At 36.6% G+C, this 16,405-nt stretch overlaps 1 protein-coding gene across 1 annotated transcript; it reads left to right on the top strand.

Moving 5' to 3' along the window:
• Positions 1 to 4,041: 4,041 nt before the first annotated feature.
• On the top strand, positions 4,042 to 13,497 carry LOC116304694 (uncharacterized). The gene is made up of 5 exons (XM_089034374.1): positions 4,042 to 4,564; positions 6,650 to 7,006; positions 7,129 to 7,321; positions 11,236 to 12,488; positions 12,575 to 13,497. The coding sequence occupies exons 1-5, from the start codon at positions 4,112 to 4,114 to the stop codon at positions 12,773 to 12,775; spliced, it is 2,457 nt and encodes an 818-aa protein (XP_088890500.1). The 5' UTR covers positions 4,042 to 4,111; the 3' UTR covers positions 12,776 to 13,497.
• The last annotated feature ends 2,908 nt before the right edge of the window (positions 13,498 to 16,405 follow it).

The raw sequence follows: 16,405 nt of genomic DNA, 5'->3' as shown, positions 1-16,405 counted from the left end.
AAAGTCTTATGACACGAACACGCATTATAATCTTTATTATATATCAGTCGTGTTACTGTTATTCATTAAATTTAGCTCTAGCTATGTGTAATCATTAGATTTATATACCAATATACCAATATGAATATTGAGCCTAAGAATGCACATATTTGATTAACTAATCATAGTTTAGAGATTCTGTACAAGATATCTTTGATTGACAACTGTCATGAAACCATTATGAATATAACTAGCCGTATTCCAGCGTAATCAGTTATTAGAAGAAAAAATTGAGAAATAAAGTATAAATCCTTGTACAGCCTATCGAGAGCGGTCCCTTAACAGTACCCTTGTAAACACTTCTTTCTGGCTATAGACCTCCCCGGCTCGGGCGCAATGTTTTTCCATTTCAGACCACGTGTCATTCCCTTGACAAACACGGAGAAACAATCAGCATCAATAAAATTCAATATGGCGGTTCCTCCAGCAACAACTTCGTTGTGACGCCTTGCTAATTCCCGTAAATTTGACGGAAAACGCCTGATGTCGAACTGCAGTTTGAAGTTTGCGGGATCTGGCAAGAACGTTGTGCTAAAGGTCTCTGACCCGACGACCGACCAACCAGCAGCGGACTTTAGGACCGACCGAATGAATAAATACAATAGATAGACATGAAAACCAAAGGATGATAAAGGAGAAGACTGAAGAAGATTATTAGACCCTTACACCAGGTTGTTTTAATCTGCGTTTTCAAGTTTCCCGCGGGAATCCCTCGATCGAGATGCCGCATAGTGTTTATGACCTTCAAGTTGCCTACCTTTCGAAACCTTTCAAGAATCGGAAGGGAAAATGGATAGTATCTCATCCTATTCGTTGTGCTTGTCTAATTTATTATTGTGTTTATCTCTGGGGGAATGTCTAAGGGAACACATACGTAACTGTACCGATCCAGAGGTCCAGTGTCCATGCCAGGATGACAGATTTGCTTGCCACTCTCTTATTACAGCTCAGAAGATTAAATCTGTAAGTATTAAACTATCAAATAAAGTAATAGACAATCGTATTAGAGAGATTTTATTTAACCATTGAATTTGTTGTGTAAGCGGTGCTAGCTAGAGTAATTTCGCCATGCTTAATTTGAAGGTCTTTACAACCTAATCGACCCATTAAATACAATTTCAAAAATGGTACGAAATGGGAAACCCTAACGCTTTTAATAGCAGTCGAAGCTCTGTTGGCTATCGCGGTTTTTGGAACGAGCGGTCCAAGGTTTGCTCATCAGGTTCTCCGCGTCTAATCAGTGCAGATTCAGCTTTGAATACTCTTTATAAAACATAACAAACATAGATCTTCTGCCCATTAAATATACTTTTTTTTTTTGCCTTTTGCCAAAAAATCAAATATAATGCACTTCAGCCGATTCCTTTTTTATTTTCCTTACCTTGTAAAGATCCATGTACCGTTTATTGATCTCCTTAAGTTACACTTTGTTAAATCAATTTTTTTAATATCTAATTTTCATTTCCGTAGCTTTTATCTCCTGAAGACTTCGATAAATTTCTCAACCGTAGCCTAGCAACAGCAGAAAGTCAAATTGCAAACAGCTTCCACTGCAAAACACCTAATTGTCCTGGATGGTGTATCTATGAAGACAACTTGTTAATTCTAGAACATGATCACTAAAGGCGATGCCATGAAATGTCCGCAATGCGAGATTATTCTTCTGAAGAAGGATGGCTGTGATTGGATGAGGTGTAGCATGTGTAGATTGGAGATTTGTTGGGCGACGCGGGGATCTCGATGGGGGCCATTGTTAGTACTGCGCTTGCTCGATTTTAAGTTATAGGTAGAGCGAGCACTCCCTCAGAGATATTTTTGTTTTACAGCTTTTTAAATTTTAGTGGTGCAATGCACTAGTCAATTAAAAACCCCGACCCACGGGACAGGGTGGGGAATTAACTTGGCGAGACCGGGGATTTAACGCACAGTTACTTATAACGTTAATGCACGGGTATACGGGGAATTAAACACGTCGTTCAACAGTCTAACAATTTTAACAGCATAACAACTTCATTAATTTGAACAATAATTTTTTCCACGGGGAACCGGGAAAAGTGCTAAATCCAACACTACTAGTGTGAACAAGAATGTTCAATTCCCAGCCCTGTCCCGCGGCCATCTTAGTTTGCAAATTATTATGGGGCGTCCGGGGAAATAAAGATTTGTTACAGTAATGGCGTCGATTGATATTAACAGAAAAGACAATTTAAGACGGCACATCAATCACCCTAGCCATAAAAACACACATGCACAAACACACGAAACTTTACATACTTTTCCGTCATTTTCGATATAATTTGCCCCCTAGCAAGATGGCCGTCGTATCATCGAAGTAGTTCATTGACTAATGCACAACAAGACACCTTGGCATTTGTTTATTGCACCAATAGCTTCGAATTTTCAATATTCAATATTAACAGACATTTTAAAATTTGATTCCCAAATAGGTTTCTGTAAAATTCAATTGTCTAAATCGTGAATTAGTTAAATAGTAGACTAATAGAGGTCAGTAGATCATGTTTCATAGATATTGCTTTCTTTGGTGGCGATTTTAAAATTATACATCGATTAACGAGTAACGTTTTCTTCACGGGTTATACAAAATCACTCTAATCAGTTATGTCATGACATTGTAAAAACTAAAATAGAGACCTTATTAAAAAAGTTGCCAAACAGCAGTATTTACGAGATCACATTCCTGGGAACTTTAAATGGGCAACATAGTGCATCAAGCATGATTCCCATCCAGTTGAGTTTACACACGTCAAAGAAAACACTGAATTTCTAATATGTACTCCCATCCCCTCCCCTCCCCTCCCCTCCCCTCCCCTCCTCCCTAAAGAATTATCTCTTAAATGCTTGTCTGTTCCAGCTTGCTTACACCATAAGTTTAGTAGGCTTTACATTTGCATAAGATGTTTGATCTTTCGTTCTACCCCAGTGCCAAATCTGTTGGAAGCCCTTCGGAGTTCAATGGTTTGCAACCAAGCTATTCTTATGATAATTACCCTACTGAAAGATTCATTTAAAAAAACATATACACTCAATTGAAGAATCGTTGTCGGGTTTAAAAACATAGACCATAAAAGCTGAGACCGAAATGGCAGTTGGGAAATGACATAATTATATTATAATTTATTCATTTGCGCTATCCATGCAGTCGGTTTAGAATGCCAAACGCGTATTAAAGAACAGTGGATGATGCAACGGGTCGCCAGTCACAGCATTGAAGCTAAAATCAATGAGCTGTTCAGAATGATAGAAAATATAAGTCAATGCTGAAAAATCTTGTGAGTAATCATCAGATGTGGATTATTATACTATATGTTGTTGTTACATAATAAGTGATGCGAGAAGGCATAATTAACAGCATTTGATTATTTGTGGTTGTTATTTGTGAATATTTCTAATGATAAATTAAGCTTGATATGATTGTGAAAATGAAGACTCTGCTTGCTTGCTTGAGGAGATATATAAACAGTCTATCAAACAGAAACGTCGATTGAACGTAAGTGATTCCCGCTGGACATAAGCACACTGCAGGTTCCCAAAATCATTGTGAAAGACAAACACATATCAAGATATTTCTCGCACCTACCACATAGGGATCCCGCACAGGAACTTGTCAAGATTAGTATCCCTGCTCGCCAGGCTTGCAGTACTGGAAAATACGTAACAGTTCCTTCAATATGCTGTGTTTCCTATTCTCTTTCGGAACTGTGAACCATACCTTCACTAGCCTGTATTCTCGAGCTCATAACCATGTAATTATATTTAATTTTATTAGAGTGCACGCACTAAAACCGTGAACATTAAATAGTACTAATTTGTACTATTTCATACAGAATCATTTATTTTCTATTGTTTAATTATCACTATTTATTGCTAAAAATGAGTATTTGTTTCACGGATTTAGTGTGAGCACTCTACTATTTTAAAACTTTGGGCTAAGTTTATAAGTTAAACTGGGCTTCCTGTGGTGAACCACAGAATCGAGGCTTGCTTACTTCCGCCATTACTTGTACTCACAAGCTTCAATCCATGTAGTGAGTAGTCTCATTATGTATGAAACATGGAGAACGGCCTACAGAAATATATATTATGGAATGACAGAGTTGGAGAGCACGTGGAAAAAGTCTGCTGTTCGAAGAAAACAATACCTATTCAACTTTTTCGAGGTGATATATTGGAGTGTTTACCTGAATCAGAGCAACCAAAAGACCCTAAAAAGATCGCTCTAAGTTCAATGGACTTAAACATAAACATCGAACTAGAATGCCCTTTGCTGGGTGTTTCAAAGCTAACAGACAGCGAAGCTGACTTGCTTCTTGCTGTCTCTTCATTAAAGGAAAGGTTTCGTGTTTATCTAAACGAGAGGAATCTTCTACAGCAGTCCAATTTAGATGTTGGTCATAAAGTTTTTGTCCGAATAGGCACTACACGAGAACTTGATGGAATTATTTGGTACAAGGGACGTTTACATGGACATAATGGTACTTGGTTTGGTGTAGAGCTGTTGGGAAAGGTAAGACATTGTGTGACCGAAAATACACCGGCCGTAATATTATTTGCAACTAGACGCCCGCAGTGCAGCTTACTCGGGGTTCTTCCGTGTTTAAATAATAAAGTTGGGGACCTTCAATTCCCCGTAGTAGGCTTTCACGGAGTTTCAATTCATTTTTACTCGTAGATTCTCATTCCTGTTCACTGATTCACCATTTTCCATACATTGGTTCACTGGTCAAACACAAAGCGCTCAAGCGAGGCGCCAGGGTACTTTGCAACCTCGACTGAATGCTTTGTGTTTGACCAGTGAACCAATGTATGGAAAATGGTGAATAATAAGACCACAGGTAGCCCAAGCTATGCATCTCACATATTTATAAGGCAATGTATGGAGTGTTTTTAAGAGTCATACTCTGTAAGAGTCAAACATAGTCTGGCCAAGCTACCTCACAGGTTTTGCTCAAATTTGGTATATAAACTTGGTTTGGAGTCCTAAATACGAAATGGATACAATTTTGCCCAAATTTTTTTTCACGACGTGAGGGGATGGGGGGGGGGGGGGGAGGGGTTGTTTTGGGTCCGTGGTTAGCTGGTTACGACAACGTTCAAGCACTTGGTGGCGCTAGAAAAAATAAAATGAAATAAAATAAACTATTCATGGTTTGTAAAAGATCTTGGTATCAAAATGAACCCTGATTTATACTCTTTCTTTATATATAGTAAAACCTGGGAATTATTTCAACGTTTATCAAACGACTCACATATGCATAGATATTATGAGCCTTTGTAAACAGGTTTAGAATGTGAGGTAAATCTAGAAGCCGATATCTCCACTGTTATGTCGATTTAGAAACTATTCACGGACTGTATTATATGGTTTAGGTTGAATTCTATTGAAAAAACCCACCGTACTTGTTTTGAGTTGAATGTACGCTTTTGGATGTATTTTACAAGAGAAAATGCATGACATAACCGGGGTCAAGCTAGAAAATCGTCTCTCCTTAAATTAAAACACAACCTATCAAACAAAACAGAAGTGGATTTGAAAACCCCGGGCTTTCCTGAACATTTTGGTATATAATTCATAGGCACTTGTTAAAATTTAGAACCGTATTTTTGCTGATTTTATAAGCTCATACTATCTGTTGGCCTATACATTCGTCTCTTATGGTTTCTTAGGTTTCGTAGCCTCGAAAACACGCTAGTACAGTAGTTCGCGAAGAACAGAAGATTTACAGGGTCATTTAGGATGTTGTGTCACGCAGTTCACTTGTGCTACATAACTTTACTCTTAAAGAGCAAACTATAATTAAAGATGACAAAGAAGAAATATTCACTTTCCTTTATTAAAGAGGAATTTTCAATAATTGGTTTGAAATAATGAGTGAAATTTGGCTTTCTTTTGAAAGAAATTTTGGCCGAGGTAAAGCAGGACCTGCTACATATCATGCCGTGTAATGTTTTGGTCAATATTTACAAACAAGTGAACATTTTGTTATGAATAAAAACTTTCTATCAAATCTTGTGATATAAGATTATTAGTCATATTCAAATTAAACAATTTTCAACTAGAATGGTGTTCTAAAAAGACGTATGACAGTAAAAATCAGGAGAAAATATACTACAAAAAGCTAGATGAAGTCCCTACATTTTCCCTAAGCCAACAGAGTTTTAAAAGTGGTGAAACCTATGGCTACAAAAAACTGCTATCAATTAAAAAAAGAAAGGTTCCTAAACAGTCCTTCAAACGACAGAGCTGTAAAACTTACCCAATAAATTAAGTGTCTTACGCCGCTGGATTTGAAGGAGAATATTTAAAAAACTCTATATAACAAAATCCCAGTGTAATTTTTTGAAGTCTCCAACTATATTTAGCGCTTGCACGATCGAAACCCTGCACATAACGCACGAATTTTGAGGCACTGTCGCTTCTATTCCACAAAGGAACGAGAACAAAAGAGTTCTGGATGTTTTTTTTTAATTCAATCCCTAACGCACATTGTAACAAATAAAGATCTTAGAGATGTATCGTATGTTTACTCCTCTTCAAACCACATCAACTATATCTCTTAAATAATTTCTTTTAACTGTTCGTATCTCTTAGGAATCTGAAGGACAGGGCACATGTGATGGTACATTTAGAAACAAAAAAATTTTCGACTGCCCGGCAGACCGTGGTGTTTTTGTTGCAGTAGATGCACTACGTCCTCGGCAAGAACAAGATAAGCCTCCTCAGAAAGAAACAACAATATTCTCTACCTTAAAGTATATGATACCATCATTTTCAAGCAAAGATACTTCTGCAGTTAGAAACATGGCAATAGGACATAAGTTAAAAATTGACCAGAGAGTTGTCGTATTTCCAGAGATTGATGATGATAAAGTGCCACTGAGGGGGACCGTGCGGTACATATCTAAACGAGTAGACAGTCATGGTGATTGTCCTGTTGGAATAGAACTTGTAAGTGTGATTTTACTCATGATCATTTTGATTTTGATTTGAACAATAATAATAAAATAATCCGCATTCTACTCAAAGCTTTCACCGGCCTTGCTTGATATTGTTTTTATTGTTTCATAAAGGATCGTAAAAAAGGAAAGGGAACTGGAGAGTTCAAAGAAAGACAACGATTTGTTTGTAGAGAAGGGTATGCATTTTTTGTACCGGTGACTTCTGTCATCCCTGAGGAGGATTTTGATGGTGCAAGAACAGAGAATTCTCAAGAATCCTCGTCAAGTGAAGCAGATGGTCTTGGTTCATCTATAGAAAATACCGGTACGTCTACTTCAGCCACGCACACAATAAATTAGTATAAAACGTTCCGGCCTTAGAATTAATTGATTTCTATCGTCAGTGTTTTCGAAAGAAAAACTTTTTGTTACTCTGAGTACACGTGAACGGATTAGAAGTTAAAGCATTGTGTCTCACTTCATGGTTGCGCTGTCCAAATCTGTTCGTCGACGCCCTAACACTAGCAGTGATTAGCGTTCATGTGTGCACTTCGATAGTGCATTTTCACCAGATGTTTAGAGCATCTTGTTCGCTTATTAAATCTGGAAGATGTGATCCCTATGTCACAGAGAACGTTGACACTCGTGAAATCAAAAGTTAAACCCTTACTTGACATGTTGGAAGTACCAAAGCCGGGCGATGGAGCTCGAGGAAAATGGGGACGAGGGGGAGATTTAGGCAACCCTTTTTCAATCATTTTCAATAACGAAAATGTTTGAGCCAATCAAAATCATTTACTAGAGGGCTCTCACTTAATCACATGAATAGTACTAAGTTGATTTGCACAAAATAGTACAAAATAGCTCAATATTTATTGTTTGATATATTGATTCCTCCGATGCTCAGTGAAGTAGAAAGTATTGCTTATATGCCCTTTGCATGATGGCGTCATTTTACAAGTACTACCAATAGCGGTGCAAATAATAGCGCAGCTCCCGCGCGGGCCAAAGGCCTGTGCGAGTGGAGCACCATACCTAAGAAAAAATGGTAAACCATCGAATTGATTTTTCATGGCTTGGCTGACGTCACTTCCGTCCGTCCGTCCGTGTACACAACACAGGAATCCCGCTTGATGTCAAAGCAAAACTACTCACTAATGCGGCTCTCAAATGCACAGAAAAAATCGCTTTAGGACAAGTTGTAGACCAAAAACAAGTTTTAAAAAATATTCATGTAAGTCAAAGATGGATCAAGAAGTGTTCTTCAAGAATTCAGGTGTGTGTTTTTAAGCAAACAATCGTTTTGTTTTTTTTTGTTTGTTTTTTTTGTTTTTTTTTTTTTTTTGATAAGCATTTTTCTCGACAAATCGACAAGTCAAAGACTTTCTCTCAAACCTTTTTATATTTCTATAGATAAGCTAAATTGATTTTAATGCTGGAGGAAATATAACACGGAGAGTAAATCACGACAACAAATATTCGTCCTTTATTTAGTTTTGTAAATGTTTAACAATTCGGTTGTCTTTAAACCAACTATCGTATGCTTTTCGTTCAAGAAAAATGCAGCTTTGTTCGCCTCCTATCGCGGGGGTCCCATCGGCAAAACAAAGAAGACATTCATTCAATAATTTTATACCTTTCCACGGATAATTTATTTAATTATTGAATGAGCTATAAATTTACACCAAATATTCAACTGTTTAATAAGCTGTTCGAACAAGTATGATTATAAAAATGATCTAAAATTTTTGTTGTTGAGAGATATTATTATATAAAGACCTTGTCTTTCTCTTTAAAAAGCTAAAAAATATTCAAAAACATTTACAAACGCCAATTTCCTGACAAGAAATTCGTCATTTTGTATTTTGCATTGCCTTTTGCATTATTTTCTATTTTGTCTCAGTTCTTGTCAAGTTTATCTGAATGAAAACTTCGTCTCGTTCTGTAAAAGACTTATTTTATTTTCTGGCTCACCTTAACGAGTTTTCATGCCTGTTTTTTAGACTTGATTTGTTCTAAATCTCCAGATTTTCGATTTTAATGAAAGACATCCGAGGTAAATTTCACTAAACTTGACATTGTATTGGATTATTTGTAGTTATCTTTCGTTTTTCTTTAAGTGAAAGAGATTCAAAGCCTAAAACTGTCGGCCTTGGAAAATTTTGTCGAAGAAAATCTTCCAAGAACAAAACTAGCCTTTGGGGGAGGTGGTGAGTTGTGCACAAAATTTCTAAGTGTGCCAGGAGAGTATACTCGTGCAAAAAAAAAAACAAAAAAAACAAACAAACAATCAAACAAACAAACAATGTAGTGCATTTCGATTCGATTTCACTGCATGGTTTTTATTATGGGAGAAATAATCTCGAATAAAAAATAATTGAAGATTTTTTCCCCGATCTTATTTTTACCTTTCAGTTTCATTCAAATTATTCTCCCTGTGACTTCCGTATCGGGAGCTCCGCTTTTAGGCAGTGCCTAAATATATATATTATACCCTTGAAATAGTTAGGATGAAATAGGAGATAGTTAGCTCTTAATTAGACAAGACATAGGAATTCAGTGAGGCATGACAAGGGCACGGGCGTCGGAGTGACAACTCGATACGCAAATGAATAAATACGAAAATGCGAACATGTAAAACTATACGAAGGAAAAGCATGGACAATAAAATATTGTTTCAGTTTTTGTAAGTGTGTTTAAAAATATTTTAAAATGCGCGCCCTTGAGTAGCACACGTGCATTAGTTTACCCGTCACGGCTGGCCTATTTCTTAAGCTAATTAGACTTAAGCAACCAATAGCACAAAGTTAGTAATTAGTTAGCTAGCTATCTATTTCACGGGTATATTATTTGCACTCTACCAAAGTACTTGGCGAATTTTCTTTCTTATTCAAATTTGTATTTCCTCATGAGAATAGTAAGACAATTGTTGCTAATTAACTAAACAAAAGAAAGTGTGCAAGGGAGTCTGGAAGTAGAGGTCAATGACGGCTCGTGCAAGTGGCCTATTGGAAAATGAAAGATAAACCCAGTATATTCATGTATACTAGTATATTCATATGGTAAAATGTTCACTAATTTTAATCAGCACAGTGCAAATTGCATATAGTACTGTTTCATTTATATATAGCGTTTATAGCGTATACATTATACGCTTAATGTCTTGTCGCGAGGCAAATAGTTAGTTTTGTTTTCCCGACAGTCACGAGGCGAAGACGAGGGAAACATCGAGACTCGAGGGAAAACAAAACTAACTAATTTCCCGAGGAAGCAGACATTAAGTGTTTTGTCATATAGCACTCAACAAATATTGAGAAGTCAGTTGATGAAATAAGAAATAAGACCTTTATTTAGCAAAGCTATTTCTAAATAAAAAATGCATGAGACTGACAAATGATTTTACAAATACAACTCACATACGGTCTCGTATTTCGCTACCAAATAGCGGGGAGAGGAACAATAGTATTTTTAGCATCTTTTTTCGTATTTTCTGAATCCTTTTTCTCGATGAAAGTCTGTATTTCGTCTCTGCTTTTTTCCTTCGAGCTCCATTCAGATTGAAAGCGCCAGCAAAATATTTGCTCAGGCTTTGTTGTTTGTGATTGGTGCAAAATATCACGCCACCAGCGTTTTTCACGTTCTGGCGATCACGTTCACTTGTTTATTTTTCACGATTATTGTCACTTGCAATTTATTTACCGAACGCGGTCGGGATACATTTAGATTTAACTAGTGTCACGTGGTCATCTTTCAACAAATGAGAGTGTTCGTTTTATCGGAAAATTTCGTAACTATATAACAAAGTAAAATGTTTTAGAACTATTACTACCATTATCATTGAAGTGCAAACCACGAAATTCAGTGTCTTATTGGTTGAATAGCATTTCAACGATCGTCAATCAAGAATTGAAATAAAAAAAAGCGATATCTTGAGGGAGATTTTAGAGTGAATTAAAGATTTTAATCCTCCACTCTATTAAAATCTTTAATTGAGTCTAAAATTTCCCTCAAGATATTGCTTTTTTTATTCCAGTTATTTGATTGGTGGTCGTTGAAATGCACTGTAGTCGCCAAGCGAGATATTGAACTTCGTGGGAACTTCGTGGTATGATGATTACAGTGAGGGCCGAAAGTTAGATAAGTCAATGGGTTTATACGTCACCCTCTTTAATGAATTTCATTTCATTGTATTGTATTTTATTGTATTAACTAAGCTACTTATATTTTTTGTCCAAGCAGACGATTATAGTGATCAGGAAAGAGATGGGAAGTCTGCTGAACTGGCGAAAGCTTTAGATGAAAAAAGAAATATACGCGAAGAAGCAGAGAGGCGCATTCATGGTAGCGAGCAAAGATCACATGAATTCGAGTTGTCTTTGGCTACAGAAAGACGAGAAAAAGTAGAAACAGAGACACGCCTTCGTAGCTTAGAGCAGAGATCACATGAATTGGAGACATCCTTGGCTACAGAGAGACGAGCACACGAGGAAACAAAGAAACGCCTTCGCAGCAACGAGCAGACATCACATGAATTGGAGACGTCCTTGGATACGGAAAGACAAGCACACGAGGAAACAAAGAGACGCCTTCGCAGCAGCGAGCAGAGATTAGAAGAATCTGAGACATCTTTAGATCAAAAAACACAAGCACATCAAGAAACAGAGAGACGCTTTTGTAGCTTAGAGCAGACATCACATGAATTAGAGACATCCTTGGCTACAGAAAGAGAAGCACATGAGGAAACTGTGAGATGTCTTCGTATAAATCAGCAGAGATTAGAAGAACTTGAGACATCTTTAGTTGAAGAAACACAAGCACACCAAGAAACAGAAAGTCGCCTCCAAAGCAGCGAGGAAAGATCACAAGAACTTGAAACTACGCTGACCACATTACGACAAACTTATGAAGCCTACCGCAGATCAAGAGAGTCGACACGGGATTGGGTCTTACGTCGGGATGAAGTAATACTGTCTGATAAAGTAATTGGTATCGGTGCATGGGGCGAAGTGAAAGAAGGAACATTTCGTGGATGTAAAGTTGCTGTGAAAAAAATTCATCAGCTTATTCTATCTGATCACAACAGAAGGCTGTTTGAACGGGAGATGAATATGGCTTCAAGGTGTCGTCATCCTTGTCTTCTTCAATTCATTGGTGCAACCAACGATGACCAAAGTCCTCTATTTGTGACTGAACTACTGGACACGAGTCTAAGAGCAGTTTTACATGAACGCCCATTGGAACCTTCGGAGATCACGACGATTGCACAGGATGTTGCTAAAGCGTTAAATTACTTACATCTCAGCCACCCTGCTCCAATCATTCATCGAGACATCAGCAGTGCTAATGTGTTGTTATGGAAACACGTCACAATTTGGCGAGCTAAAGTCTCTGATTATGGTACGGCCAACTACCTGCAGCAGTCCATGACGGCTAGTCCTGGTGCTGTGATCTACTCTGCTCCTGAGGCACAGACGTCCAGACAATCACCAAAGGTAGAACCTGCATGTCGAGCTGTGCCGATATACACTTGAACCACATTAAAGTAAATGATATATATAATTTCTCTTATTTTCTACAGCTTGATGTGTACAGCTTTGGAGTTCTGCTGTGCGAGATGAACGTTCGTGAAATGCCTGACGTGGACCACAGAAACGAACAAGTTGCCATGGTGACCAACAGTATTTTCAGGAACCTGATCAGAAGATGTTTACAGCAGAATCCAGAAAAACGTCCCTCCATGGCAGAGATCATAGAGGCACTTGAAAACTCGCCACAGTAATTAAGGAATTGTCTTACTGCAGCCTCATTCATTGTTGTCCGCATAACAAATAGACATCAATTTTTTTTAATAATAATAATAATAATGATAATAATAATAATAATAAACTTTATTTCAACTGATAAGACCAATCAGCTATCTAAAAAGATTAGCTGGTATTAACTGGTGATCAGCATAATAAATATATAATAATAAAATCTAAAGTCTAAACTACAATACAATATCTAAAAAAATCTATATAAAAAAATAATAAATAAATATAAATATAAATATATCTAAGACACATATATATAAAACTAGACTAAATAATAAAATACTATACTTATCTTAAACTACATGAATGGCTAGACTCGTCATGATCAAGAAAATATTCAAAAACACTAGACTTGAACTTAGATAATGATCGTATTTCACGAATGTCCCTTGGTAAAAGATTCCAGTCCCTAGCAGCAGCACATTTAAAAGTCGTTTGACCCATTTTGGACTTAGTCGCAATGATATCTAATAATGTGGAATCTCTAAAGTTCCTATTATGAAAGGATGACCTCTTAAAGAGATAGCCCTCTAACTGCTGTGGGCAATTTATATTATGTACAATCTTAAATACAAGCTGGAGTCTTAAAAATCTACGTCTACTCTCTAGAGACAATAGAGAAAGCCTACTACGCATCTCTTGGGAACATGTCTTACGGTTTGCAAATAAAATGATACGCATTGCTTGATTTTGTAACCTTTCTAAGCGCTGAGAATTGTTCTTTCCACAATCTCCCCATATAATGCAACCGTAATCTACAATAGGTAATATTGTTTGCTTATAGATAGTTTAAAGCACTTTTTGGCTCAAAAAAGGTGCAATTCTATTTAACATCTTCAGCTTAGGATATATTCTAGATGCTAAGTATGAAATATGCTTATTCCAACTGAGGCAGTTATCTATATAGACACCTAGGTACTTAAAGTGTTCACATCAGCATTGCTTTAGACTTCTTATGATTACTGATGAGACCATTGGTGTTGAGCCAAGCACTAACTTCTTCAAGATTATCATTGATACGCAGTTCAGCAATTTTAGCATCTTTAGAGCTAGCGTGGATCTCTGTGTCATATCGGCGTATAATACAACATTACAGCTATTACAGACGTCAAAAAGTAGACAATCAGAGCACAAAAATTTGTAAGTCATTGTAAAAACTTCGTTTGACGTCATTTATTGCTGAAAACATGTTTTTTATGCAATCTAGTAGACCTATTAGTGAGGATTTCCTATTATCATATGACCCGTACGGCCATGCTCGCGCGCCATAGTAAACCCTTTGGGAAAATTCACGCGATATAGAGGCCGGAGGGGCTGACGTGAGCGGGACGGGGAAAACGTACCCGTCCTGCCCTTCTCTTTTACGCGCGCTGAATTGCAAATAATGTGCTAATCCTCTGGCAAATACTCGTACCTTTTCGTCACCCCTCTAGTATTTTCATTCCTTAGTTCATTCATTTAAGGAGTATCCTATAAAGTCTTATGACACGAACATGCTTTATAATCTTTATTATATATCAGTCGTGTTACTGTTATTCATTATATTTAGCTCTAGCTATGTGTATTCATTAGATTTATGTACCAATATACCAATCTGAATATTGAGCCTAAGAATGCACATATTTGATTAACCAATCTTAGTTTAGAGATTCTACACGATATCTTTGATTGACAACTGTCATGAAACCATTATTAATATAACTAGCCGTATTCCAGTGTAACTATCAGTTATTAGATAAAGAGAAATAAAGTATAAATCCTGGTACAGCCTACTGAGAGCGGTCCCTTTAACACTACCCTTGCAAACACGTTACTTTCTGGCTATAGACCTGCTCGGCTCGGGCGTAACGTTTTTCCATTTCGGTAAACGTGTCATTCCCTTGAGAATAAGATTCTTTGTTTGAATTATATTCATATCATTTGTCTTCTCGTGAACAGCCTTGTAAACTACTTCCTGGCTATTCTAGTGAGGAAGTAAAAAGAGATTAATTCATACAGTATTTTGATAGTAGAGTAGTGACCACAGTAAATCCGTGAAACTTTGCTAATACTAAATAGCACAATTTCATGCAAATTCCATTGTTTTCTATTGTTTAATTAGCACTATTTTGTTCTATTTAGTAATTACTGTTTCACGGATTTACTGTGGTCACTAGCCTTGTAAACACTACTTCCTGGCTATTCTAGTGAAGAAGTAAAAAGTGAAAAAGAGAGAAATTCGTACATTATTTTGATAGTAGCCTTGTAAACACTACTTCCTGGCTATTTTAGTGCGGAAGTTAAAAGTGAAAAAGAGAGAAATTCGTACATTATTTTGATAGTAGCCTTGTAAACACTACTTCCTGGCTATTCTAGTGAGGAAGTAAAAAGTGAAAAAGAGAGAAATTCGTACATTATTTTGATAGTAGCCTTGTAAACACTACTTCCTGGCTATTTTAGTGAGGAGGTTAAAAGTGAAAAAGAGAGAAATTCGTACATTATTTTGATAGTAGCCTTGTAAACACTACTTCCTGGCTATTTTAGTGAGGAAGTAAAAAGTGAAAAAGAGAGAAATTGATACAGTATTTTGATAGGAGCCTTGTAAACACTACTTCCTGGCTATTTTAGTGAGGAGGTTAAAAGCGAAAAAGAGAGAAATTCGTACATTATTTTGATAGTAGCCTTGTAAACACTACTTCCTGGCTATTTTAGTGAGGAAGTAAAAAGTGAAAAAGAGAGAAATTCGTACATTATTTTGATAGTAGCCTTGTAAACACTACTTCCTGGCTATTTTAGTGAAGAAATAAAAAGTGAAAAAGAGAGAAATTCGTACATTATTTTGATAGGAGCCTTGTAAACACTACTTCCTGGCTATTTTAGTGAGGAAGTTAAAAGTGAAAAAGAGAGAAATTCGTACATTATTTTGATAGTAGCCTTGTAAACACTACGTCCTGGCTATTTTAGTGAGGAAGTTAAAGTGAAAAAGAGAGAAATTCGTACATTATTTTGATAGGAGCCTTGTAAACACTACTTCCTGGCTATTTTAGTGAGGAAGTAAAAAGTGAAAAAGAGAGAAATTCGTACATTATTTTGATAGGAGCCTTGTAAACACTACTTCCTGGCTATTTTAGTGAGGAAGTAAAAAGAGATTAATTCATACAGTATTTTGATAGTAGAGTAGTGACCACAGTAAATCCGTGAAACTTTGCTAATACTAAATAGCACAATTTCATGCAAATTCCATTGTTTTCTATTGTTTAATTAGCACTATTTTGTTCTATTTAGTAATTACTATTTCACGGATTTACTGTGGTCACTAGCCTTGTAAACACTACTTCCTGGCTATTCTAGTGAAGAAGTAAAAAGTGAAAAAGAGAGAAATTCGTACATTATTTTGATAGTAGCCTTGTAAACACTACTTCCTGGCTATTTTAGTGAGGAAGTAAAAAGTGAAAAAGAGAGAAATTGGTACAGTATTTTGATAGGAGCCTTGTAAACACTACGTCCTGGCTATTTTAGTGAGGAAGTTAAAAGTGAAAAAGAGAGAAATTCGTACATTATTTTGATAGTAGCCTTGTAAACACTACTTCCTGGCTATTTTAGTGAGGAAGTAAAAA

Source organism: Actinia tenebrosa, unplaced genomic scaffold (genome assembly GCF_029948245.1).
Source record: "Actinia tenebrosa isolate PJP-AT-01 unplaced genomic scaffold, QUT_ActTen_1.0 PGA_scaffold2__45_contigs__length_23673736, whole genome shotgun sequence".
In the NCBI taxonomy this organism is placed as follows: Eukaryota; Metazoa; Cnidaria; class Anthozoa; order Actiniaria; family Actiniidae; genus Actinia; species Actinia tenebrosa.
Note: the sequence above shows the minus strand (reverse complement) of the source record. Positions and strands in the feature narration are given on the sequence as shown.